Source organism: Oncorhynchus mykiss, chromosome 1, assembly GCF_013265735.2.
Source record: "Oncorhynchus mykiss isolate Arlee chromosome 1, USDA_OmykA_1.1, whole genome shotgun sequence".
NCBI classification, from domain to species: Eukaryota; Metazoa; Chordata; class Actinopteri; order Salmoniformes; family Salmonidae; genus Oncorhynchus; species Oncorhynchus mykiss.
The window spans coordinates 67,872,503-67,900,408 of record NC_048565.1 but is presented as its reverse complement, the minus strand read 5'-3'; the positions used below and the strand labels follow the sequence as shown (position 1 = coordinate 67,900,408).

Sequence of the window (27,906 nt, the reverse complement as noted above, 5' to 3'; positions counted from 1 at the left end):
AGTTTATTTTTGAAAAGCCAACATGAATCAAGGGATTTAAGAATTAGAATGAGACAGGATGCATTGTTTGATCCTTCACAAAGTACTTGATTTAAAACCCAATTATTTGTGAACTGTCAAAGTCAGTTTGAAGAGAGATTTGTAACATATTGCACAAATTGGATTCATATCACATGAATTGCAAAATTCACATATCATACAAATTGCTAAATTCATAACATATCACAGGAAATGGATGACTAAAAGAAGGACCGTTTTGGCTCGTGAGCACCACTTTCAAAACTACTGGCTGAAATTATGCAAAAAGTTTGAGAGTGCACATTAACAAGTGGACAAGTGGATACGGTTAATTAATCACAATTTAGTAATGCCAACTGTGGCTGTTGCACAGGTTCCTGTTTAAATGCAGTTATTTTGGTTTACCTGTAGGTGGCCATGGTGCACGAGGCCCCTCGTCACCCCTTCCCCACTGTGGATGTACCTGACCACGCCCATTATACTATAGGGGCCGTCATCCTGGCTATCGGCATCACCGGCATGGTGGGCAACTTCCTGGTTATCTATGCCTTCAGCAGGTAAGGGACAGTTGCTCCCTATGGTAGTGTAACTCTCTCTCTCCACTTTAGAAGAGCAGATAATCTAGGCTCTGTCGTAACCGGCCGCGACCGGGAGGTCCGTGGGGCGACGCACAATTGGCCTAGCGTCGTCCGGTTTAGGGAGGGTTTGGCCGGTAGGGATATCCTTGTCTCATCGCGCACCAGCGACTCCTGTGGCGGGCCGGGCGCAGTGCGCGCTAACCAAGGTTGCCCTGTGTTAAGAAGCAGTGCGGCTTGGTTGGGTTGTGTATCGGAGGACGCATGACTTTCAACCTTCGTCTCTCCCGAGCCCGTACGGGAGTTGTAGCAATGAGACAAGACAGTAGCTACTAAAACAATTGGATACCACGAAATAGTGGAGAAAAGGGGGTAAAATTCTAAAATAATATATAAATATATATATATATTTTTTAAAGAAGAGCAGATAATCTTATCAGTTAAAATGTGATTGGAGTTTCTTGCAGCAAGAAAATGTACAGTTAATGCTGAGGTTTATCTCGTCTCAATATCCCTCCATCTGTCATATGTGGCATTGTGGTCTCAGTTGTTCATCAGTGTGTCTCAGTTGATCAGCATCGTGAGTCGAGAGATCAGGGTATTCATCCTCCCTCCTGAGCCCAAACATGATGTACTGTAACTAGCGTCCATGCCATGCTTCACTTTCAATGCTTTGTGAGGTGTCATTTCTCTCCCACTATGATGACTCATTCTGAATATAGACAGGCATACACACACAATCATATGCAGATATAAGTGGTACGTGTTGGACAAATTGATGGCACAAGCTCTAAAAAGTTAGCTAAAAAGTTGTCAACAATAATACATCCTTCACCATAAAAAGAGGGGAACTGCTGTACGCAATTACAGAACAATAACCATTTGATTACACTGAGCTACCATTTGGGGGAATGTTACAGAATTATGGTGGTGTTTAAGTATGTGTATCAAATTGAATCAGAATACATCATCTTGTGTTTCCCTGTGCTGTATGTGTTGTGTTCGACAGGAGCAGGTCACTGAGGACTCCAGCCAACATGTTCATCATTAACCTGGCCATCACTGACTTCATGATGTGCATCACACAGGCACCCATCTTCTTCACCACCTCCATTCACAGGAGATGGATCTTCGGGGAGAAAGGTACTCAACACCCATCTCCGAACACGTCTGAGGCCAATATTTTCCACAATATTTTCCACAAAAACTATAATTGACTTCAAACCAAAAACATAGAAAATAGCATAGAATTGTGTGGACAAATTCAGTCTTTGAATTGCGTCCGTTTCCTATAATTGACTGGAAGGAGGTGGAATGAAGGAATTGACTCAGACTGAGCTCTGAGCAAAGCTTGTGTCTTACAAGGTTAATACGTTGGACAGAAAAGGCGGGGGATGGAAAGAGGGAGAAGTCTATGAAAGGAATGTGTTTATTTATTACCATAGTCATGGAATTAAAGAACATATGAATGGAAAACTCTCAATGAGATGTTGCCTAGAGATACAGGGAAAGGCGACTTACTTCTGCAAACACCTCACACAACATCACTACACTCTTAGAAAAATGGGTTCCAAAAGGGTTTTTCAGCTGTCCCCATAGGAGAATCCTTTTTGGTTCCTTGTAGAACCCTTTTTGATTTCATGTCGGAACTCGCAACCCAAAAGGGTTCTACCTGGTACCGAAAAGGGTTCTTCAAAGGGTTATCCTATGGGGAGAGCCGAAGAACCCTTCTAGGTTCTAGATAGCACCTTTTTTTCTAAGAGTGTACAATAGCTGTGGGAGAAAGAAGAAGCCTTAACTGGCACAGCTGATTTATTCTCATTCTGTATTATAAATAGCAAGTGCTAGAATATCTCGATTTTTATTTATAGGAGCATGGAAGATAGTTTTATTCTCATTGAAATACAGACCATTTGACATCATGAGGAATTATTTTGAACCAAATCCATTTTTATAAGTCATAGTGATCTTCATATCATATATCCCTAACAACCCCAACCCCCACCTACCCTCCTACCTTATTGTTGTCGTCCAAATTAACTGGGGGAAAAAATAAATAAACTGGAAATTGTGTTAGTGTATTTCCTGTGTCCTGGTGGGCAGCGCTCATATACAACTCAATACCTGCAATTTAGGTGATTACAGATGGCTCAAGCTTGATATTGAAAATCAATGTGCCAAATCTGCTTCTTCATTGATATATTCAAGAGTATTAATATCTTTATCTACTTTTGCTCAGTTGAAATAGCCAGAACCGGCACTGTACTGTGTATTCCCAGTTCTGCCATTGGTAAACCCAACTTACTCCAGTAAGTTAAGGCGTCAAATCTTCCCTGGCATCACCCACCAATGAGGGTGTGTAACAGCCTTAGGCTACTGCCATACCACACTAACACAAGGTGTGGTATTACCCCAGGCAAGACATCACCCCTGGAGTGTGTGATTTGTATTAACACAGCTATGGAGTGGTCTATCATGACATATATACAAACAATATGTTGCACAATATCTATATTTTGCGAGACATTGAGGTTTTGATTGAGGTACAGTACCAGTCAAAAGTTTGGACACACCTACTCATTCAAGAGTTAATTTGCAAATAAATTCATTAAAAATCCTACAATGTGATTTTCTGGATTTTTTTTCTCATTTTGTCTGTCATAGTTGAAGTGTACTTATGATGACAATTACAGGCCTCTCTCATCTTTTTAAGTGGGAGAACTTGCACAATTGGTGGCTGACTAAATACTTTTTTGCCCCACTGTATGTTTCTTTTCTATTCCCACCTTTTATCTCAATCAATCAATCAAATTTATTTTATATAGCCCTTCGTACATCAGCTGATATCTCAAAGTGCTGTACAGAAACCCAGCCTAAAACCCCAAACAGCAAGCAATGCAGGTGAAGAAGCACGGTGGCTAGGAAAAACTCCCTAGAAAGGCCAAAACCTAGGAAGAAACCTAGAGAGGAACCAGGCTATGTGGGGTGGCCAGTCCTCTTCTGGCTGTGCCGGGTGGAGATTATAACAAAACATGGTCAAGATGTTCAAATGTTCATAAATGACCAGCATGGTCGAATAATAATAAGGCAGAATAGTTGAAACTGGAGCAGCAGCACAGTCCGGTGGACTGGGGACAGCAAGGAGTCATCATGTCAGGTATTCCTGGGGCATGGTCCTAGGGCTCAGGTCCTCCGAGAGAGAGAAAGAAAGAGAGAATTAGAGAGAGCATATGTGGGATGGCCAGTCCTCTTCTGGCTGTGCCGGGTGGAGATTATAACAGAACATGGCCAAGATGTTCAAATGTTCATAAATGATCAGCATGGTCGAATAATAATAAGGCAGAACAGTTGAAACTGGAGCAGCAGCACAGCCAGGTGGACTGGGGACAGCAAGGAGTCATCATGTCAGGTAGTCCTGGGGCATGGTCCTAGGGCTCAGGTCCTCCGAGAGAGAGAAAGAGAGAAGGAGAGAATTAGAGAACGCACACTTAGATTCACACAGGACACCGAATAGGACAGGAGAAGTACTCCAGATATAACAAACTGACCCTAGCCCCCCGACACATAAACTACTGCAGCATAAATACTGGAGGCTGAGACAGGAGGGGTCAGGAGACACTGTGGCCCACTCCGAGGACACCCCCGGACAGGGCCAAACAGGAAGGATATAACCCCACCCACTTTGCCAAAGCACAGCCCCCACACCACTAGAGGGATATCTTCAACCACCAACTTACCATCCTGAGACAAGGCTGAGTATAGCCCACAAAGACCTCCGCCACGGCACAACTTAAGGGGGGGGGGGGGGGGGGGCGCCAACCCAGACAGGATGACCACATCAGTGACTCAACCCACTCAGGTGACGCACCTCAGTAGTTAACTGTACTCTCTCCGTCTCTGTGTCTTCTAGGCTGTGAGCTCTATGCATTCTGCGGGGCTCTATTTGGGATCTGCTCTATGATCACTCTGACGGTGATAGCAGTGGACCGCTACTTTGTGATCACGCGTCCGTTGGCCTCCATTGGGGTGCTCTCCAAGAAACGAGCCCTGCTCGTCCTCATGGCTGCCTGGGCCTACTCACTGGGGTGGAGCCTGCCCCCTTTCTTCGGCTGGAGTAAGTCCACACAAACATGATCATCACGCTCGCACGCATCCGCACATACACACAAATTGGGATGAGATCCAGTATGCCAGGGCTGTACACGCTGTATGGGAGAGTTGTGGTTGTGTCAGTGTATGCATGTCTTAGAAAGAGCTAAAAAAGACAGCAAGATAGAAAGACAGCGAGAACGAGTGCTCCCCTGGCTCTGTGTTCTCTCTTTGAACTCCAGTTAGCAGTAGCTTAGTTTAGGAATGAGGATTTAGGCATTGGATCAGGTGTTCTGAGCTGCCTGAGATTTTTCAGTGATAAGGAATTAAATGAAACTAGTGGGCGAACTGGCTGGAATGGGCCCCTCATAAGCCTCACATGGGCCTGGCCTTACAGTATGCTGTCCTCGGAATTACTCGCACCCCATCATTGTGTGTATCTCTGGCAAATAACAAATGTATCCAGCCCGATTCTGTCCAGCACGTTAATGGGTGATATGCTGGAAAGGACCTTGGGGTGACACTAACTCAGACAATGTGGAGGGGGTTTGGGGAGAGGGATAGGAGATCATGGACTGGCTACCTCCTGCAGCAGTCTGGGGCTGGGCTCTTCATGCAGGCGTGCCAACCCAGACATGGTTCCGCAACACAAATGTCCTATCTGACAACACGAAGGGCGTCTGTCTCCTTAAACCCATCTGACGTCCCCATCTTTGCCCCGTCTCCACAGATTACCACATCCTTTCATCCCCTCTGGGGAAAACACATTAATAACATGAAAGCAAAACAAAACTGTGCCGTTTTACAATTTGAGGCTTTGATCGTCCAGAGCATTTAGTTAATCAGGAGTGCTCCAAACGTTGGTTTTCTTGTGTCTTCCTATTGATGCGAATGTCCTTTGCTTTCCCTGATTGTTTTACCATAGCAGAGCTTCAATGGATGATGCATGATGAACAACTTGTAGATAGATGCCTTTGAAGTGGTGTTGAAGAAAGAACATTGTCTCTCTCCTTATATGTTACCCTTTTCCCCCTCTCTGTTCCCTTTCTCTATCACCTTCTCTCTCCTTTCTCTATCACCTTCTCTCTCCTTTCTCTATCCCCTTCTCTCTCCTTTCTCTATCCCATTGTCTCTCCTTCCCCTTTCCTCTTCCCTCTCCCTTACCCCTACCCCTCTCCCTCCCTCCTTTCTCTATCCCCTCGTCTCTCCTTCCCCTTTCCTCTTCCCTCACCCCCTACCCCTCTCCCTCCCTCCTTTCTCTATCACCTTCTCTCTCCTTTCTCTATCCCCTTCTCTCTCCTTTCTCTATCCCCTTCTCTCTCCTTTCTCTATCACCTTCTCTCTCCTTTCTCTATCCCCTTGTCTCTCCTTCCCCTTTCCTCTTCCATCTCCCTTACCCCCTACCCCTCTCCCTTACCCCTCTCCCTCCCTCCTTTCTCTATCCCCTCGTCTCTCCTTCCCCTCCCCTCTCCCCCTACCCCTCTCCCTCCCTCCTTTCCGCCTTTCTCTATCCCCTTGTCTCTCCTTCCCTTTTCCCCTCCCCTCTCCCTTACCCCCTTACCCCTCTCCCTCCCCAAGGTGCCTATGTTCCTGAGGGTCTGTTGACCTCCTGTACATGGGACTATGTGACCTTTACCCCGTCCGTGCGTGCCTACACCATGCTGCTCTTCACCTTTGTCTTCTTCATCCCCCTGATCATCATCATGTACTGCTACTTCTTCATCTTCAGAGCCATACGCACAACTAACAAGTGAGTGGGTTTGACACCAGAGAGCTGGTCTAGAGATGTCACTGGAAGAGTCAAATTAAGTTACTGCATTGGATTCTCTAAGCATTTCTAATTTCTCGCATGAAAAACAAAATCAGTGTGTGTGTGTGTGTCATAGGGCTGTAACCAAGATCAACGGCACTGGGAGCACCAGAGACTCCATTAAGAGTTTCCATCGGCTGAAGAATGAGTGGAAGATGGCTAAGATCGCTCTTATTGTCATCCTCCTCTATGTCATCTCTTGGTCCCCCTACTCTGCTGTTGCCCTGACCGCATTTTCAGGGTGAGTGGTTTTGATATACTATACTAGCCTATATAGACACAATACACACCCACTTCTAAAAGCATTGACGCAGCCACAACATTCATACCTTGACCATTCAGGTACAATTTATATTGTATAATTCTACCTTCAAGCCTAACAGCCTTCTCTCTCTGCCCTCTTCATGTCCTCTGTAGGTATACAGATTTTCTGACCCCCTACATGAACTCAGTACCTGCTGTGATCGCCAAGGCTTCAGCCATTCACAACCCCATCATCTATGCCATCACCCACCCCAAGTACAGGTATTGTAGTCTTGCTGCCACCCCAAGTACAGGTACTGTGGTCTTGCTGCCACCCCAAGTACAGGTACTGTGGTCTTGCTGCCACCCCAAGTACAGGTACTGTAGTCTTGCTGCCAACCCAAGTACAGGTACTGTAGTCTTGCTGCCACCCCAAGTACAGGTACTGCAGTCTTGCTGCCACCCCAAGTACAGGTACTGCGGTCTTGCTGTCACCCCAAGTACAGGTACTGTAGTCTTGCTGTCACCCCAAGTACAGGTACTGCAGTCTTGCTGTCACCCCAAGTACAGGTACTGCGGTCTTGCTGTCACCCCAAGTACAGGTACTTTAGTCTTGCTGTCACCCCAAGTACAGGTACTGCAGTCTTGCTGCCACCCCAAGTACAGGTACTGTGGTCTTGCTGTCACCCCAAGTACAGGTACTGTGGTCTTGCTGTCACCCCAAGTACAGGTACTGTAGTCTTGCTGTCACCCCAAGTACAGGTACTGTAGTCTTGCTGTCACTCCAAGTACAGGTACTGTAGTCTTGCTGCCACTCCAAGTACAGGTACTGTAGTCTTGCTGCCACTCAAAGTACAGGTACTGTAGTCTTGCTGCCACTCAAAGTACAGGTACTGTAGTCTTGCTGTCACCCCAAGTACAGGTACTGTAGTCTTGCTGTCACCCCAAGTACAGGTACTGCAGTCTTGCTGCCACCCCAAGTACAGGTACTGCAGTCTTGCTGTCACCCCAAGTACAGGTACTGTAGTCTTGCTGTCACCCCAAGTACAGGTACTGTGGTCTTGCTGTCACCCCAAGTACAGGTACTGTAGTCTTGCTGTCACCCCAAGTACAGGTACTGTAGTCTTGCTGTCACTCCAAGTACAGGTACTGTAGTCTTGCTGTCACCCCAAGTACAGGTACTGTAGTCTTGCTGCCACTCAAAGTACAGGTACTGTAGTCTTGCTGCCACTCAAAGTACAGGTACTGTAGTCTTGCTGCCACTCAAAGTACAGGTACTGTAGTCTTGCTGCCACTCAAAGTACAGGTACTGTAGTCTTGCTGCCACTCAAAGTACAGGTACTGTAGTCTTGCTGCCACTCAAAGTACAGGTACTGTAGTCTTGCTGCCACAGTAGTTCTTAGTTCCAAACAAGTCTTACATCAGGAGATCACACCCAGTTAGCACTGTTGTTTGGTTAGTGGTGATTCTGTTGTGTACGTGTTGGAGTTTGGAGTCGCACACTGGATTGCAACAAATAATCATAATTCTGCCCAGTAGGCATACTGTACAGTAGGTTACTTTGTACTTGGCTAGATTCTACAGTTGAAACAATAACAAAGCATTCACCCGCCTTCCCAGTGGACACAGACGTCATTTAAACATCACGTTTTGATTTACATTTGTTTGAGTTGTCAACTCATGTGAAATCAATGTGAAAAACTGTCACCATGTCATTGGATTAACTGTAGGTTAAAAGATGGTTGGAAGAAAATGGTCACTTCCCTTAATTTAATGACTTTTTGCAAATCCAATCAGTTTTCCACGTTGATTCAGCGGCATCACATATGTTTTGGTTGAAATGACGTGGATACAACGTTGATTCAACGGCATCACATATGTTTTGGTTGAAATGACGTGGATACAACGTTGATTCAACCAGATTTTGCTTTGGTAAAAAGCTGTGCGATGGGCCTGGAGAAATATAACTCAAATTCACAGACAGAGCTATGGATGCAAGGACTGAACATCCATGATATCAAAATTATAGTTGTAATCATGTTTGAGGCTAAACAGGTTTTGTTTACATTTTGGGTATATAACATACATTTATTAGTCCAAAAAGGGATGTAGCAACCAAGGATTCTAGCTTTAACTTTTAATTGAGAATATCAGGAATCAAGGTAAGACACAAATGCAGACTGTTTGAAGTAACAATGTTGATTGTAACCACAGGGGCAGGCAAACGACAGGTCAAGGCAGGCAGGGGTCGATAAGCCAGAGCAGAGGCCAAGGTACAGGACGGCAGGCAAGCTCAGGGTCAGGTCAGGCAGAGGTCGGTTATCCAGAGGTGGAGCAAAGGTACAGGACGGCAGGGAGGCTCAGGGTCAGAGACAGGCAGTGGTCAGGCGGGCGGGTGCAGGGTCAGGATAGGCAAAGGTCAAAAACCAGGATGAGAAATAGAGAGGCTAGGGTAAAACACGAGCTGAGACAAAAAGCTGGTAGGCTTGAAATAACAAGACGGACTGGCAACAGACAGACAGAAAACACAGGTATAAATACACAGGGGATAAGTGGGGAAGATGGGTGACACCTGGAGGGGGGTGGAGACCAGCACAAGGACAGGTGAAACAGATCAGGGGCGTGACAGAGAAGGTTTTTGAAAAAGCCTTTCCATCTACCTGAAGACTTACCTGAAGGTTATCATTAGCATCGCTAACGGCTACACAAAACGGTAGAAATATGCGCACTGCCCACATACAGACTTCAGAAAGTGGCAAGGGAATATGAATCACTGATGCATTCTGGTCATGTCTTTTGACCCAACATGGTCCCACTTTGGTAATTGATGTGCAGCTTTTTAAAGCTTTCATAAAGCCTGCATAAACACTGCAACAATGTGTTACAAATCATCTAGAACCGTATGTCATACGGGTTCATAAATATGGCCTAACTATGTGGCAACCACCAATGTCAAATGTGACATAACCCACTATATCAAATATGACATAAACCTGTGCTTTATAAAGGGTGGCATAAGCACCACTTAAAAAAAGCCTTATAAATCATGTTAAATGGAGGCTTCACAAAGCATTTATAACACTCATTGCAATGCCGGGGTAGTGGGTTTGATTCCCGGGACCACGCCATATGTAAACATTTATTCACCAATCGCTGTAGGTCACTTTGGATAAAAGCGTCTGCTAAATTGTATATATTACATTACTCTAAAACATTTCTAGGGTGGCCGAAATTCTTTCCCTCTTAGGTGCGTTGTCAATATTGGACCTAACCTCAACTTTCCCCAAAATGTTGTGCTGCAGGATGACTCACACTCTAAAGTGCAGTCATGCACAGCAAAAAAAAAACCTTAGTGAGACCTTTTAAAATCCATTCACACTTTTTGATTACTTCAGTTTTTTTCCCCAAATTCCATTTTCTCAGTTTTGTTTTCCAGGTTTCGATTTCCCCCATTTTTTCAGATTTTCCCCAATTATTTTCAAACTTTTTTAGTAGAAAAACAACAACATTTGACTTTCTGTGTTCACAACAATGCTTGAACCACATCGGGGATTACTTTTGAGGTCTGTGAAAAATCTACGAAACTTACAATACCAGTCAAAAGTTTGGACGCACCTACTCATTCAAACGTTTTTCTTATTTTTCTTATTTTCTACATTGTAGAATAATAGTGAAGACATCAACACTATGAAATAACAAATATGTAATCATGTTGTACCAAAAAAATATATTTTAGATTCTTCCAAGTAGCCACCCTTTGCCTTGATGACAGCTTTGCACACTCTTGGCATTCTCTCAACCAGCTTCATGAGGAATGCTTTTCCAACAGTCTTGGAGTTCCCACATATGCTGCTTTTCCTTCACTCTGCAGTCCAACTCATCCCAAACCATCTCAATTAGGTTGAGGTCGGGTGATTGTGGAGGCCAGGTCATCTGATGGAGCACTCCATCACTCTCCTTCTTGGTCAAATAGCCCTTTACATAGCCTGGAGGTGTGTTTTGGGTCATTGTCCTGTTGAAAAACAAATGATAGTCCCACTAAGCGCAAACCAGATGGGATGGCGTATCCCTGCAGAGTGCTGTGGTAGCCATGCTGGTTAAGTGTGCCTTGAATTCTAAATAAATCACTGACACAGTGATCCCAGCAAAGTACCCCCACACCATCATACCTCCTCCTCCATGCTTCACGGTGTGAACCACATATGCAGAGATCTTCTGTTTATCTACTCTGCGTCTCTCAAAGACAAGGTGGTTGGAACCACAAATCTAAAATGTGGATTCATCAGACCAAAGGACATATTTGCACTGGTCTAATGTCCATTGCCTGTGTTTCTTGGCCCAAGCAAGTCTCTTCTTCTTAGTGGTGTCCTTTAGTAGGGGTTTATTTGCAGCAATTCGACCATGAAGGCCTGATTCATGCAGTCTCCTCTGAACAGTTGATGTTGATGTGTCTGTTACCTGAACTCTGTGAAGAATGTATTTGGGCTGCAATCTGAGGTGCAGTTAATGCTAATGAACTTATCCTCTGCAGTAGAGGTAACTCTGGGTCTTTCTTTCGTCATAGCACTTCGTGTTTTTGCGACTGCACTTGAAGAAACTTTCAAAGTTCTTGAAATGTTCCGGATTGACTGACCTTCATCTCTTAAAGTAATGATGGACTGTCGTTTTGACAGTCCTCGCCATAATATGGACTTATGATCTTCTGTATACCAATCCTACCTTATCACAACAAAACTGATTGACTCAAACGCATTAAGAATAAATACATTCCACAAATTCACTTTTAACAAGGCACACCTGTTAATTGAAATGCCTTATGAAACTGGTTGAGAGAATGAAGGTAAAGCAGCCAACAAGTGCTCAGCATGTGTGGGAACTCCTTCAAGACTGTTGGAAAAGGATTCCAGGTGAAGCTGACTGAGAGAATGCAAAGAGTGTGAAAAGCCTTCATCAAGGCAACGGGTGGCCACTGTACTTTGAAGAATCTCAAATATATTTTGATTTGTTCAACACTTTTCTGCCAGCTCAGGGACAAGCTACACTATTCACATTCCATTCGTCCCCCAGGCCATTGCACACACAGCACATAGAAAGAAGCCTGGGATATCAACTATTCAAAGTTGGCCTACAGTAGGTGGGAGTGACCATAGAATTCTAAAGGAGTGACCTTACTGAGTAAAGTTATTGTCATCGTCACTAGTTAACACAGTAACAAAGTCCTAATTATGGCAAAAATGTGACTTGTTAAAGATAACCCTAACTAATGAAGGCCAAGTTTGATGCGTTGGTCCACCAGGCCTTCAGCACATTTGGGGGGGAGTGTCTTGGAACGAGATTAGGTGTAATGTGACTACCATGACTTCACTTTGGAGCGCATTCCAATCCTTCGACCCAACATGTCACCCTTTATAAAGCACGTTTAGATCATATTTGACATAGTGGGTGTCGTGGTCATTCTTACACAGGGACACTCGAAGTCAATCTTAAATTAATCATCCTTTATTTGTCAGCACGCTGGAAAGGTTCCAACCAACTCAATGCACCAATATATACATGTCAATCAGGAACTCTGCCAAGGCAGACACAGCAGTTGTCTTATATACAACTATACACAGACAATTTATATTTGCATGATTTACCATAATTAATTATGAATTACCGACCAATACTGGTTCAGACCAATACCTCACGAGGCTTCTACTCTCTAACCTGAGACCTTGAAACTGAGATATCTTTCGTTCTCAAAACAAGGTCCAGGTGTACTGCCAAACTGCAGCTACTGATAGTGAGGATTCGCTCAGTCAGCCACTTGCATGAACACACAGAAATTGGTTTATAGAACAGCACATGAATAGAACACAGAAATTAGTTACCAGAAAAGCACAAAATGGGTTATGTCACATTTGGCATTGGTGTTTATGTCACACAGTTATGCCACATTTATGAACCCTTTTTAAAGCATGACATACGGTTATAGATACTTTAACACATTTATGTAGTGCTTATGAAGGCATTATGAAGGCTTTATGAGGCCTTTATAAGCTGAACGTAATTTAAATCAGAACCATAAACTTAATACATTTTAGAATAAATTCAAACCATTAAGTTGATTTTCAAAATCTGAGACACATTTGGTAGAAGATCCGAAAGTAACAAATTATAATACTGGACCGTTTTTCATGTTCTAGTATTTAAAAACTACCATTGTTTTCATACACCGTGCAACTCTAGATCAGACTAAACTTTCCTCTCTACAATCACTCATTAACCTGGATGTTAATACAACTGGACATTATTTTATTCTCACCACACAGGAAGGATGCCAAGGGTTAATAAACTGTATAGGGCACCTAGACTGTTTCCTCTGACATGATACATCAGGCCAAGTCCCTGCCATGTTCTGTCCCATCAGACTGCCTATGGTGTCGCCTTGTACTGTATGGTACTTTGCCTTTCTGTCTTATGCTAGAGGAAATATATCAGTTAGCCTCTGGACCTACATCTCCTAAATCTGCAACCTGCACTCTTGGTCTTCAGGATGGCCATAGCCAAGTACATCCCATGCCTGGGGTTTTTGCTGTGTGTACGTAGACGCGACCTGCAATCCACCAACAGCAGTTTCATGTCCACCCGACGATCCACTGTCACCAGCCAGACATCCGACATCGGCGACCGCTTACACCGCACCAGCACTGTCAAGTCCCGCCTCTCTTCCGCCTCCGACAGCGAATCGGTATGAATAAATAAAATGAAATCATGAGATGGGTGGGTGTGTGTGTGTGTGTGTGTCTGACGTTTATGTAATGGTTCCATCCCCCCAGGCCTGGACAGATACTGAGGCTGACCTCTCCAGTATGGGCTCCTGGCCGGCTAGCCGCCAGGTGTCCTGTGATATCAGTAAGGACACCACCGAGCTCCCACACTTCAAGCCCTCCAGCTCCAAGTCCAAGATGAAGATCCACGACTCTGGTATCTTTGAGAAGGTAACTAACACATCAAGGCAAGGTCAGGTCAAGCCTGCTCCCTGTCCTCTTTCACATGTGTGACAATGTAGCGAATGTGTGGAGGATATTTTGGGCTCTAGAGGCAGAACAGTGTGAATGCGTTGTCTAACACAGTAAAGGTCAGTAAGTAAGCCAATTTAGGGTTTAAAAAAAAATCCCACTTGCACTTATGTGCTCATCTCCCAACACCAATACACATTAATGCCAACAATGATACCTAACATTCAGTGCCTCTACCTGAGAAGCACCTAATCAAACAGTAACACACTTGCTGTACTGTAATGCAACAAGATTCGTAGGAGAATTAGGCAAGAACTAAGTACACATTTCCATCAGAAAGGATTCTTCTGTGTAGTCCGCCACGAATCTATTAAACCAACTATTGGCCTGGAAAGCACCCCTGGATTTGTGTCAGCCAATCGCATGGCTCCTAAATTAATCTGGCACCTTGTTACAGACAGGATGGTAAGATGAATCCACAGCAGAGGGGTCACTCCAGGGAGGAAGCTTTAGGAGGGCTTTGCTGTACCATAGACGTCTAATCCAATTTTGACATTTTTGAAACGTGTTCATCTTTACGGTGTCTTTCAGTGTTACTATTTCAAATGTGATGTCACCTGCTAAAGCAGTGTTTTATTAACTGTGGTATAGGGTGCCCCCATGAGAACACAAGCTAGCTCTATGGAGCACAGTACTTGTAGAGGCAATCTGTATCGGAGGATAAGAATCTATTTTTTAAATGTATGAGCAATTGTATAGGGGTCAGCAGACATATTTCTGTAAAGCAGATATATAGAGATAGCGGATGTGTCTCATTACAAGTAAAATTGTCTTTTAAATGTGTCTTTACAACATATTGTGATACAATTATAATCTTTATTGAGAGGTTAGATTTCACAGTTAATTAAATGTCCCCCTTTGCACTCTAAAAAGAAAAGGTTCCTGGAGTATCCTTTAGGGGTTCTTTAAATTAAAACTGTGGGGGAACCCCTATTAGCTCTTCAAAGAACCCTTGAAAAAAGGTTATTTGAAGAACCTTGTGGTGGAACCCCTATTAGCTCTTCAAAGAACCCTTGAAAAAAGGTTATTTGAAGAACCTTGTGGGGGAACCCCTATTAGCTCTTTAAAGAACCCTCGAAAAAAGGTTATTTTAAGAACCTTGTGGTGGAACCCCTATTAGTTCTTCAAAGAACCCTTGAAAAAAGGTTGTGTGGGGGAACCCCTATAAGTTCTTCGGAAAACTTTTCTCAAAGGTTATAATGGTTCCTCTAAGAACTTTTTGGGGTTAATTTGTTTTACTCCCTGTCCACCCTCCCCCATTATACAAACATATTTTAATAATAATGACCATATTGATTTAAATAATTAATTGTTAATTTAGTGGCACCACAAATGTGAATGAACAATTTACCAAACAAAACACAAAAACAAACATTGCAACATGTCTGCAGACATGTCAGAACATAATAAATAATACATTTACTTTGTATAGTGCTTTTCACTCTCATGGTGAAAATATAAAATACAATAAAAACAACATACTTTAAAAATGAATTAAGGTAAACTAACAATATTGTAGACTTGATGCTAAATACAGATTGGATTTTTTTTGCTTTAGTGTGTGTGTGTGTGTGTGTGTGTGTGTGTGTGTGTGTCCAACAACCACTTGCCCAACAACCACTTATTTATGTTAGGAAGTTTGCCATCTTTATGACCGGCCCTGGTAACTTTACCCCAACTTCCCTTATACCCAGAACACCGCAACTTAAGAACATCACAAATGTTCAGCTGTAGTTTTATATAAGCATGCACACTTATGTTTATGAAGAAACAGATTATTTGTGGAGAGATATACCTTGTCACGGACATAAAGGCCACTCTGGTCCTCATTGAAGCGTTAGGGCAAGAGCAGGATCGCTGCTAGGGTCTCGAGTCCTGGGGAAAAGTAAAGCAATGATCTTACTACATTTGCAAAAAAAATAAATGTGTATTACAATTCTATTACAAAATCCATATTTTGTATGTACTATGTACTGTATAGGCTACATTAGAGAAAGGGAAGGAATAAGAGCAAATACCTGTGTGCCTCTTCTGTATTGTCCTTCAGGGCCTGTCGGAATAGCAGGTCCTCACCCATGCCTCGCCTCTCTACCTCTGCTATTATTTTGCCACTAGCCTTGCAAAGTCCTTGAATTATCTTTTTGTCTATATCCATTCCATGGACTTGATTCATTTCTGAGAAGATCTGAAAAGATCATTTGCACATATTTTTTATTTCTGGAGGTTTAACGTGATTCACATAGATTTGAAAAAGTGTGTAACCGAACTAAAATAAAGTGAGAGTTTGTTTCATATTCATGATCCAGTGAGCATATTTTGACAATAAAATGACTGTTACTTACTTGGGTCAAAAGTGGTGTAGCAGACAGGCCCCCCAAGTAGCTCTACGTCATGCTCGCCATTCGTCACCTATGACACAAATACACATGTACACAGGTAAAGCACTTGATTTTTATATTAGGTTCCCACTTCATTGGATAGTCGCATATACTGCATGGTCCATATGTACTCAAAACGATTAGCTGCAACTTTGTTGACAAGCAAACACTTGCTGGAACTAAGGTTAGGTTTAGGGGTAGGGGTAAGGTTAACCATAAACCCTGGCTGCCTTTGATGCTGGGCCTGCATTCCCATCAGAACTCCTATTCTGTGTGAACTTAACTCTGATGACTGCAACCTCTTATTTGCAGACAAGAGATTGCCTTTCTTTTTTTGTAAACTTTTTTTTTTCAATCATCCCATGCCACGATTCCTTCGTAAAGGAGAATTGAGGTTGAGTAATTAGTAATGACCAAGTGTACAAAAATGTCATAAAAATATCACTCACATATCCTTGTCCTGTACAGTCCCTTAGAAATGGGTACTTGGCCACCAATGATGTCACTATATAGTCTGCTTGTAGGGTACCTTTGAAAAGGGTAGATCAATGTGGTGTTCCATTACAGCATAACACATCCTATGACTGCACACAAATCAAATCAAATCGGATTGGTCACATACACATATTTAGCAGATGTCATTGCGGGTGTAGTGAAATGTTTGTGTTTCTAGCTCCAACAGTGCAGTAATATCTAAACACACACAAACTCACATGATGTACCAAATGTATAAACTTATCACGTGCACATATACCTGGTATCAACTAAAATCTGGATGATTTGTCTCCTCCACTTGGACCAATCAGTGGGAAAGTTGGAACTCTTCACTCTGTTGGTTGAGTTTACACTGCAGGGCTGTGGGGAACTCAGGAAGGGTGCATATTGTGGGCCACAGTTTTGTGTTGGTTGGTGGATGCTGGTTATTGGTTGGTTGTTGGCTTGTAGCAAATTGTGGTGGGTTGGTCTTTTTGGAGTGGTACTGTGATTCCTAAGCAGGTGTTCTTTGACTGCTCCCAGCATTGTCTCATCTGGTGTCTTTTGGCATGTGTCTTTGCAATGTTTTTGTAGTCACAGATGACATGTGCAATTCTCTTGAAGTGCTGATGTTTGGCTTCAAAGCACATACACGACAGATGGATAAGTGGTCCTTATGCCATCAGCAGTCGGTAGTAATGGTTCGGAAAGTGCATCTTGGGTGTTTGCTTGTTTGGGAAAAGCATGAAATTGAAAAAGCATTAAATTCCATTATTTTCTCTTCCAGGTATGGTGCCCAAGACCTTTTGATAGTAGGTGCCATTATTATGTCCCCAAGTTATCTCAGTAACAGGCACACTTCCCATGCATCACAGCTGGCTATTTGCCACCCAATCATTAGCATTTCTCAGATGCACTCCCAACCAGATGTCCATTATTCCTCAGGGCGCGCTCAGATAGTGGTGTTTGTCTGGATGACCTGGCATAGTTGCCATTCGGGAAGTCATCAATCTCGTCATTTAGCGGAGCCACGGTGATTTGTTTCGTCTTCACAAGCTCGTGTAACACCATCCAGGCATGATGCCCTCAAGGATCTCATGCATCACATCGAGGGGAATAAATACATAAAGGGTAAAGATATGTCATCTCAGAGACGTAGCACGGACTTCTAACACCATAGACTCTGGCATTTTCTGGGTTTTCTTGGACTGCCTGCAGGTGGTAGCTGTAATTTGTTGAGTCGCGCATGGTGAGCTCTCGTCCTTGGTTGCTGTGCAAAAGCCGCAGGGCCAGACGGATTACCGGGAGGTGTATTCCGAGCATGCGCTGACCAACTGGCAAGTGTCTTCACTGACATTTTCAGTGAAGACCCACTCCAATTTGCATACCGCCCCAACAGATCCACAGATGATGCAATCTCCATTGCACTCCACACTGCCCATTCCCACCTGGACAAAATAAACACCTATGTGAGAATGCTATTCATTAACTACAGCTCAGCGTTCAACACCATAGAGCCCTCAAATCACTAAGCTAAGGACCCTGCAACTGGATCCTGGACTTCCTGACGGGCCGCCCCCAGGTGGTAAAGGTAGGTAACAACGAGTGACGCAGCGGTCTAAGGCACTGCATCTCAGTGCAAGAGGTGTCACTACAGTCCCTGGTTCGAATCCAGGCTATATCACATCCGGATGTGATTGGAAGTCCCATAGAGCGGCGCACAATTGGCCCAGCGTCATCCAGGTTAGGGGAGGGTTTGGCCGATGTAGGCCGTCATTGTAAATAAGAATTTGTTCTTAACTGACTTTCCTAGTTTAACAAATATTATGATCCTCCACTATACTGCTCTGCACAGTCACACAATGCTTCTCTCTGATCTTCATCATAAACATGCAGAGGTTTCTCATAAGGCCTCTAGGTCTTCAGTTTTGAAGTCCATGGACTCAACAACATTAGTTGCAGGCGCCCGCGCGAGATCAGTCGTCATCATTCACATTTTCCTTAATGTAGTCAGGCACAGGGATTACAGAACCATTAGGCCTACTTGTCAGCAAATGATTGTGTTTTTTGTATATATGTGTCCTATATGAAGCAAAGCATTTGCATGAAAACATGTAACCTCCAAGTCCACATGTTAACAGGAACCCTTGATACAGACCAATGTGGCGAATCCGTTTTATGATTCCTCAAAAAATGCTTGTTGCAATATTGGGCAGTTAGCAGGCATTTTGACTGGTTTTGACTGATAGGTAGCTTAGCATTTAAAGCATTCCAATTGTCCAGCCGACAAGGTGAAAAAATCTGTCATTTGGTCTTTGACCATAGCAGTTATAACACCCCCACAACAAGAGCTACATGGTAGTTGGGTTAAAAGCAGAAGTGAAGTTTTGGTTGGACCTAGCATGCAATTGATTGTTTTATTTAAATGTAAAACCTTGGAAAGGAGAGATGTAGTCCTCCAACTGATTTTGCTGAAGCCACTGGCAGACATCCTCCACTGACCATCCAGATACTTCAGAATTTCTGAAAATAAACAACAAAATCAGGTTTCATGCCGGAGTCCAGTTAGGCTATGCAAAGGCACTACATACCCTGTCCCGGAATACCCATGAAATGACCCAAAACCAACTAAAAGACACTTTGTTGTCCCATTTGAATGCCATTGTTATGCTAATAGATGTCAGTTTGTATTGACTGCTATGTAGGTTAAATTCACACTTCAAATGCAGCTGTCCTACAACATATCCTTACCTTCTTCTTGATCCCAATTGCATTGTGTCCATGTTCTGTATTATATATTTTGCAGTAACAGCAAAAAGTTACAGTGAAATCAAGGAAAAAGGCAGCAGCTGCCATCACTAACCTCAGTTACTGCTTTTTACCTTTGGACTTACCTTGGTATTATGTATTGTTCTTCGCTGATACAAGTATAAAATGATATGGCACTGACAGCCACATACAAATAATTATATTAACACAAGTTTTTTTATATAAAAAAAATCATAATGGAAACATCTTCCAATGGGTGTACCAAGCAAGAAGGCAGTAACGCCGTCTAGGGTCAGGTCAGAGGTCAGGGTCAATATGAATAAAAAATAACCTCATAGAAAGACAACAGAAGCTCAGATCCAAAGATCTGCCTACAATTGATTTGGCTAGACAATAATAAAAAATAAAAAACATAATTTTTTAACATTTTGTTACGCTACAGCCTTATTAAAAAATTGATTAAATTGTTGTTATTCCTCATCAATCTACACACAATACTCCATAATGACAAAACAAAAACAGATTATTTTAAACTTTTGCAAATGTATTAACAATTAAATATCTCATTTACATAACTATTCAGACCCTTTACTCAGTAATTTGTTGAACCACCTTTAGCAGCGTTTACAGCCTCAAGTCTTCTTGGGTATGACGCTACAAGCTTGGCACACCTCTCCTTGAGAAGTTTCTCCCATTCGTCTCTGCAGATTCTCTCAAGATCTGTTGGGTTGGATTGGGAGCATCGCTGCACAGTTATTTTCATGTCTCTCCAGAGATGTTCGATCAGGTTCATGTCCGTCTCTGGCTAGGCCACTCAAGGACGTTCAGAGACTTGTCCCGAAGCCACTCCTGCGTTGTCTTGGCTGTGTGCTTAGGGTCGTTGTCCTGTTGAAAGGTGAACCTTCGCCCCAGTCTGAGGTCCTGGGTGCTCTGGAGCAGTTTTTCATCAAGGATCTCTCTGTACTTTGCTCCGTTCATCTCTCCCTCGATCCTGACTAGTCTCCCGGTCCCTGCCGCTGAAAAACATTCCAACAGCATGATGCTGCCACAACAATGCTTTACTGTAGAAATGGTGCCAGGTTTCCTCCAGATGTGACTCTAGGCATTCAGGCCTAAGAGTTCAATATTGGTTTCATCAGACCAGAGAATATTGAGTCCTTTAGGTGCCTTTTGGCAAACTCCAAGCGAGCTGTCATGTGCCTTTTACTGAGGAGTGGCTTCCGTCTGGCCACTCTACCATGAAGGCCTGATTGGTGGAGGGCTGCAGAGATGGTTGTCCTTCTGGAAGGTTCTCCCAACTCCACAGAGGAACTCTGGAGCTCTGTCAGAGTGACCATCGTGTTCTTGGTCACCTCCCTGACAAGGTCCTTCTCCCCCGATTGCTCAGTTTGGCCGGGCGGCCAGCTCTAGGAAGAGTCTTGGTGGTTCCAAACTTCTTACATTTCAGAATGGAGGCCACTGTGTTTTTGGGGACCTTCAATGCTGCAGAAATGTTTTGGTACCTTTCCCCAGAACTGTGCCTTGACCCAATCCTGTCTCTGAGCTCTATGGACAATTCATTCAACCTCATGGCTTGGTTTTAGCTCTGACATGCACTGTCAACTGTGGGACCTTATATAGACAGGTGTGTGCCTTTCCAAATCATGTCCAATCAATTGAATTTACCACAGGTGGATTCCAATCCAGTTGTAGAAACATCTTAAGGATGATCAAGGGAACAGGATGCACCTAAGCTAAATTTTGAGTCTCATAGCAAGGGTCTGAATACATATGTAAATAAGCTATCTGTTTTTTATTTTTAATACATTTTGAAGAATTTCTAAAAACCTGTTTTCGCATTGATGTTATGGGGTATTGTGTATAGATTGATGAAGAATTTTTTTTATGTATTTTTCATTATTTTTTATTTATTTATATTGATTTATCTATTCTTCAAGATGGCATAGCAGTCAGACGTCCTTTGTCCTCGTCTTGTCGTGTCCCGTATATATATTTACATCTTTCTTCGCATATCTTTTATGTATTTTCTTTTCCAAAAACTCAACTTCAAAACACTCTCCTTCAACCCACCTCACCAATTTTTAAAAAAAGTATTATTTACCACAAATCTGAAATCCAAAATAGAAGCTAGCCAGAAGCTAGCCAGAAGCTAGCCAGAAGCTAACCAGAAGCTAGCCAGAAGCTAGCCAGAAGCTAAGCAGAAGCTAAGCAGAAGCTAGCCAGTTTACTGGCTAACGTTAATATTCAGCTAACCACGGTTGATGGTCATCAACTATCCTTTCCGAAAAACTATCTCCAGTTTTGTACAAAGTGATAAGAAACAATACTGTGCAGCCGTATTCACTGATCTGGTCAAGGCTTTCGACTCTGTCAATCACCACATTCTCATCGGCAGACTCAATAGCCTTGGTTTCTCAAATGATTGCCTCGTCTGGTTCACCAACTACTTCTCTGATAGAGTTCAGTGTGTCAAATCGGAGGGCCTGTTGTCCGGGCCTCTAGCAATCTCTATGGGGGTGCCTCAGGGTTCAATTCTTGGACCGACTCTCTTCTCTGTATACATCAATGATGTCGCTCTTGCTGCTGGTGAGACTCTGATCCACCTCTACACAGACGACACCATTCTGTATACTTCTGGCCCTTCTTTGGAAACTGTGTTAACAACCCTCCAGACGAGCTTCAATGCCATACAACTCTCCTTCAGTGGCCTCCAATTGCTCTTAAATACAAGTAAAACTAAATACATGCTCTTCAACCGATCGCTGCCTGCACCTGCCCGCCCATCCAACATCACTACTCTGGACGATTCTGACTTAGAATAGGTGTCTGGTTAGACTGTTAGACTCTCCTTCCAGACTCACATCAAACATCTCCAATCCAAAGTTAAATCTAGAATTGGCTTCCTATTTCGCAACAAAGCAACCTTCACTCATGCTGCCAAACATACCTTTGTAAAACTGACCATCCTACCGATCCTCGACGATGTCATTTACAAAATAGCCTCTAATACCCTACTCAATAAATTGGATGCAGTCTATCACAGTGCCATCCGTTTTGTCATCAAAGCCCCATATACTACCCACCACTGCGACCATGTACGCTCTCGTTGGCTTGCCCTCGCTTCATACTCGTCACCAAACCCACTGGCTCCAGGTCATCTACAAGACCCTGCTAGGTAAAGTCCCCCCTTATCTCAGCTCGCTGGTCACCATAGCAGCACCCACCTGTAGCACATGCTCCAGCAGGTATATCTCTCTGGTCACCCCCAAAACCAATTCTTCCTTTGGCCGCCTCTCCTTCCAGTTCTCTGCTGCCAATGACTGGAACGAACTAAAAAAATCTCTGAAACTGGAAACACTTATCTCCCTCGCTAGCTTTAAGCACCAGCTGTCAGAGCAGCTCACAGATTACTGCACCTGTACATAGCCCATCTATAATTTAGCCCAAACAACTACCTCTCCCCCTACTGTATTTATTTATTTATTTTGTTCCTGTGCACCCCATTATTTCTATCTCTACTTTGCACATTCTTCCACTGCAGATCTACCATTCCAGTGTTTTACTTGCTATATTGTATTTTCTTCGCCACCATGGCCTTTTTTGCCTTTACCTCCCTTATCTCACCTCATTTGCTCACATCGTATATAGACTTATTTTTCTACTGTATTATTGACTGTATGTTTGTTTTATTCCATGTGTAACTCTGTTGTTGTATGTGTCAAACGGCTTTGCTTTATCAGGTCAGGTCGCAATTGTAAATGGGAACTTGTTCTCAACTTGCCTACCTGGTTAAATAAAGGTGAAATAAATAAAAATGTAATCCATTTTAGTATAAGGCTGTAACGTAAACAAAATGTGGAAAAAGTCAATGGGTCTGAATACTTTCTTAATGCACTGTAGAATTGCTTGAAAATCAGACAGCTGTCCATCAACGATTCCAAACCAAATTTACTGAGCATGATTAATTTTGACAAAACAATGGATACAGTCAGTATTTGTTGCCGTAAAAGTTGTGCCAAGTTTGTAGAATATTACTCAAAATGACTCACAGCTGTAATGGCTGCCAAAAATGCTTCCACCAAGTATTAACTCTGGGGTGTGAAGACATCTTCATTTTTTTATAATTTGGAAAATCGTCTATAATTAAAATTTTATCTGAAAATGTGGAGTAGGTTGTATAGGTCTGTAGGGAAAAAAATCAGATTTAAATCTATTTATTTTATATTACTTTTTAAGCCAGGAAAATGTGAAGACTGTGCAAGGTGTGTGTAACCTCACTATGGACTGTAACACTGACTTTTCAAGCCTGATTGTTGATGTCAATATTCGCCCATTCAAGATCAAATATTTTATGAAGGCTTAAATAAAATGTTCTTCGGTTTGGTGTCCCTTCCACGGGACAGTTGAGCTAAAGTAGGCAAATGCGATTAGCATGAGGTTGTAAGTAAGAAGAACATTTCCCAGGACATAGACATATCTGATATTGGCAGAAAGCTTAAATTCTTGTTAATCTAAATTTACTGTCCAATTTAGTGTAGCTATTATAGTGAACGAATACCATGCTATTGTTTGAGGAGAGTGCACAATTTTTAACATAAAAAGTTATTAATAAACAAATTAGGCATATTTGGGCAGTCTTGATACAACATTTTGAACCGAAATGCAATGTTTCATTGGATCAGTCTAAAACTTTGCACAGACACTGCTGCCATCTTGTGGTCAAAATGTATATTGCAACTGGGCTGTAATAATACATTATGATCTTTCTCTTGCATTTCAAAGATCTTTTACCAGATCTATTGTGTTATATTCTCCTACATTCCTTTCACATTTCCACAAACTTCAAAGTGTTTCCTTTCAAATGGTACCAAGAATATGCATATCCTTGCTTCAGGGCCTGAGCTACAGGCAGTTAGATTTGAGTATGTAATTTCAGGTGAAAATTTAAGATCCTCAATTGTTGTGTCTCCTCTTAATATAAGGAGTGACCAATCCCTACAATTATTTGTACGTCTTTACTTACATGTGACCCAACAAATGTGTTTTGTGTGACTGGAATTTAATTGAGTTTTACATTGAAATGACTCAGAGTTGTCACTTATTATAATAGCAGGAACCAACCTCTACGTCATGTATTTTGTATCTTCCAGAGCTCTAATGCCATGGACAACATCTCCATGACAGGCGTGGGCCACAGTGACCACGGCTTCCCTCCAAGTGTAAGTACCCATAATTAGTGTCAGTTAATTCCTCGTGGCTGTATCGTCTAGTGTGGCTTGCCATTACCTACCTCCAATAAAAAAACAAAGCAGCACTGGTGCCCTATTTAATATTCTCTCTGAAATATAACACAACATGTTTCCCCCTGTTTTCTACCCTGTTGATCCCATCTACGTAATATGGATCCCAGTTTCCCATATAGAGAAGGCACTATAGCAGGGATCATCAACTAGATTCAGCCGCAGGCAGATTTTTTCTTGAGTGGATGGTCAGGGGCCCGGAACATAATTACAAATAATTTGTAGACTTCAAGAAGCCCAGATATAATATATGACTAAAACGTAACAATGTCAAACCTTGCTTACAATTGTAAACAATCACATATATCTCTCGTTCATGCGTGGAAATACTTTGGAACAGATTTTCAAAATGAAAATCATTTGGAGCTGAGTTGCTGCTTTTAAAAGTACTTTATGTCCAACAATAAAAAAATAAAATAATAAATCACCCGCGGGCCAAATTCGGGGAACCGTTCTCTATAGTCTCTGCCTTAGCCAAATATGACTGATGTGAATGCGTTCCTGTGCAGTCTGACAAGGATTGGCCATGAGCAGACAGCAGGCATGCAGATGGCACAGAACAAGTGGCCTTGATAAATCACTGCAGTTTAATCTTAATAAATGTCGCAGCGGACTAACCAGGTTTATGAATGAGAGACACAATTAACTGTCCTGCGACATGCCTGGTGGCAGGCTAAGCCAACGGGGGAGAAATATTGCCACTTTCCCTTTCATTTGTAGTCAGTGCTGATAATGTCAGGGTAGGAACGGCAGTGGCTGATTATATTGACACTGATCTGTAAAGACAAAGGAAAATAAATCTAATGGTCTAGTTCAGGGATGGGCAACCCCCTTTTGTACGCCCGCAGATCAATTTCCAAAGACAAATATATATATATATTATTTTTGGGGGTTACTCAGTCTGGTCTCAACTTACTGTATAGTAAAATACACAAGATCTGGTTGTGTATCAGCAGTTTTTCTCTTGTTATGTCAGTCACTGACAGTCACTCAATTGGCCCATGACAGCTAAAATGTTTTAGATTGGTAAATTAGTCTAGCGCCCTGCCAGGGGTTGGAACCAAAATAATTTCCCAATCGTTTTGTTCTGAACAGAGCCATACATTTTTTTTTGTTCCACTGTTCTGACGAGCAAAATAAAGTTCTGGACCGGTTCAACTCCAAAAAAGATCTGGTTTATATCATTCCGTTTTTAAACCTCTGAAATCTATGGATTTACGAGAGTTGGCTTAGAGTTGGACCATAGCTTACGTTAGCTAGCTGGCTAACATGTCGGTGTGTGCAGAGCGGCACCACAATTAAAAACACATCTTACCTGATTGTAGTTAATAAATCCAAACCAAATTTTGCTTAGGGCCGCTGGTTCTGACGACATGTGGATATTGATGTGGGTATGCAGACCCACAAGCCACCGCAGACCCCCAATTTCTTTGTGGCCCCCACCGCCATTAAAGTTAACCATCCCAGGTCTAGATAGTCTTGTATCCTTCAAGGACTGTCTTTTAGTGAAAATAATGTCAAACCATAAATCCAATCTTTGTCTTAAATTGCAATGCTGCATAGCTAGACAATTGGGTGTGAAAGTCAATCATTTAGCATTTTATGTTCGCTGTTTCTCATCTCACCTTCTGTTTGACATCGATAGGCAGGTGATTCGCCAGAAGGCACCATAACTAGAGGAATGATTGGCCGGATTCCCAGCATCGTCATCACCTCTGAGACCAGCCCCTTCTTACCTGTCCTTAAGGCCAGTTCTCATGGTTCCAGTAGTAGGCCAGCCAGTGGCAGTGTAGATGTAGGATCTGTAACCAAGGGGCCACGGGAGTGTCCAGCAGGGGTCAACACTTCCCTCTAACAGTGATGGCTCTACACCACTCATCTGATCACAACCACCCAGTTTTTATGTACAGCACTTGATTATTTATAGTAAATGCCAGGGTCTGTACTCAACATGCAACTTTTCTAAAAGTCAAGTTAACCCCCATGTGAATATGTTCTTTATTAAAACGTTTTTGTTTTGTTGCTTTGTTAATGTGCAAGGTGACAAAGTACAGAATTGCAGTTTGGTATCTACTGTAAGCAAATGGGATAGGTTGTGTTGTCTGCTAAACTTTCACCAGGTCATCTGAGTGAGCTACAATCATACAAGAAGCCCAGCCATTTCAAATCCCTTTCAAACATTTCCCCTAGCTCAGGTCCCCTCCTCTTAGAGCTGCAAGAGGAAGATGGCTGAAACAGATGATATAGAACTGTTGTGTGTAGTAATGCATTTGTGACTGAAACAGGCAGCACTGATCTGAGCTGGAGATGGCCATCTGAGTGATCTACACTATATATACAAAAGTATGTGGACACCCCTTCAAATTAATGGATTCGGCTATTTCAGCCACACCCATTGCTGACAGGCGTATAAAATCAAGGACACAGCCATGCAATTCCATAGGCAAACATTAGCACTAGAATGGCCTTACAAACTGCCTCTGGAAGCAACGTCAGAACAAGAACTGTTGGGAGATTCATGAAATGGGTTTCCATGGCAGAGCAGGAGCACAAAAGCCTAAGATCACCATGCTCAATGCCAAGCGTCGGCTGGAGGGGTGTAAAGCTGTGGTGTAAAGAGTGGTGTAAAGAAGGCCCTTCTTGTTTCAGCATGACAATGCCCCTGTGTACAAAGCGAGGTCCATACAGAAATGGTTTGTCAAGATTTGTGTGGAAGAACACTGACCTCAACCCCATCAAACACCTTTGGGATGAATTGGAACGCCGACTGCGAGCCAGGCCTAATCGCCCAACATCAGTGCCTGACCTCACTAATGCTTGTGGCTGAATGGAAGCAAGTCCCCGCAGCAATGTTCCAACATCTAGCGGAAAGCCTTCCCAGAAGAGAGGAGGCTGTTATAGCAACAAAGGAGGACCAACTACATACTAATGCCCATGATTTTGGAATGAGATGTTCAACGAGCAGGGGTCCACATACTTTTGGTCATGTAGAGCATCTTCGCTGGGAGAAATATCAGGCTTTTTAGGATATTGTCCTTATTGTGGATCCAGGTTGTAGTCAATTCAGATTCCGTCACACAGCCGTGGGCCTTGAGAAAGAGAGACTTAAATGTAATTGGCCATTAGAATGTGTAAGACGCTGAATTTGATAGAACCTGCATTGTAATACAGTATTCTGTTGCTGTA

The 27,906-nt window shown here is 42.8% G+C and overlaps 1 protein-coding gene across 1 annotated transcript; it reads left to right on the top strand.

The window, feature by feature from the left end:
• The first annotated feature begins 435 nt into the window (after window positions 1-435).
• Window positions 436-27,450, top strand: LOC110532592 (melanopsin-A-like). The gene is made up of 10 exons (XM_036983431.1): window positions 436-575; window positions 1,603-1,736; window positions 4,504-4,707; window positions 6,261-6,432; window positions 6,569-6,733; window positions 6,910-7,017; window positions 13,273-13,468; window positions 13,557-13,718; window positions 24,571-24,639; window positions 26,366-27,450. The coding sequence occupies exons 1-10, from the start codon at window positions 436-438 to the stop codon at window positions 26,573-26,575; spliced, it is 1,560 nt and encodes a 519-aa protein (XP_036839326.1). The 3' UTR covers window positions 26,576-27,450.
• Window positions 27,451-27,906: the final 456 nt, after the last annotated feature.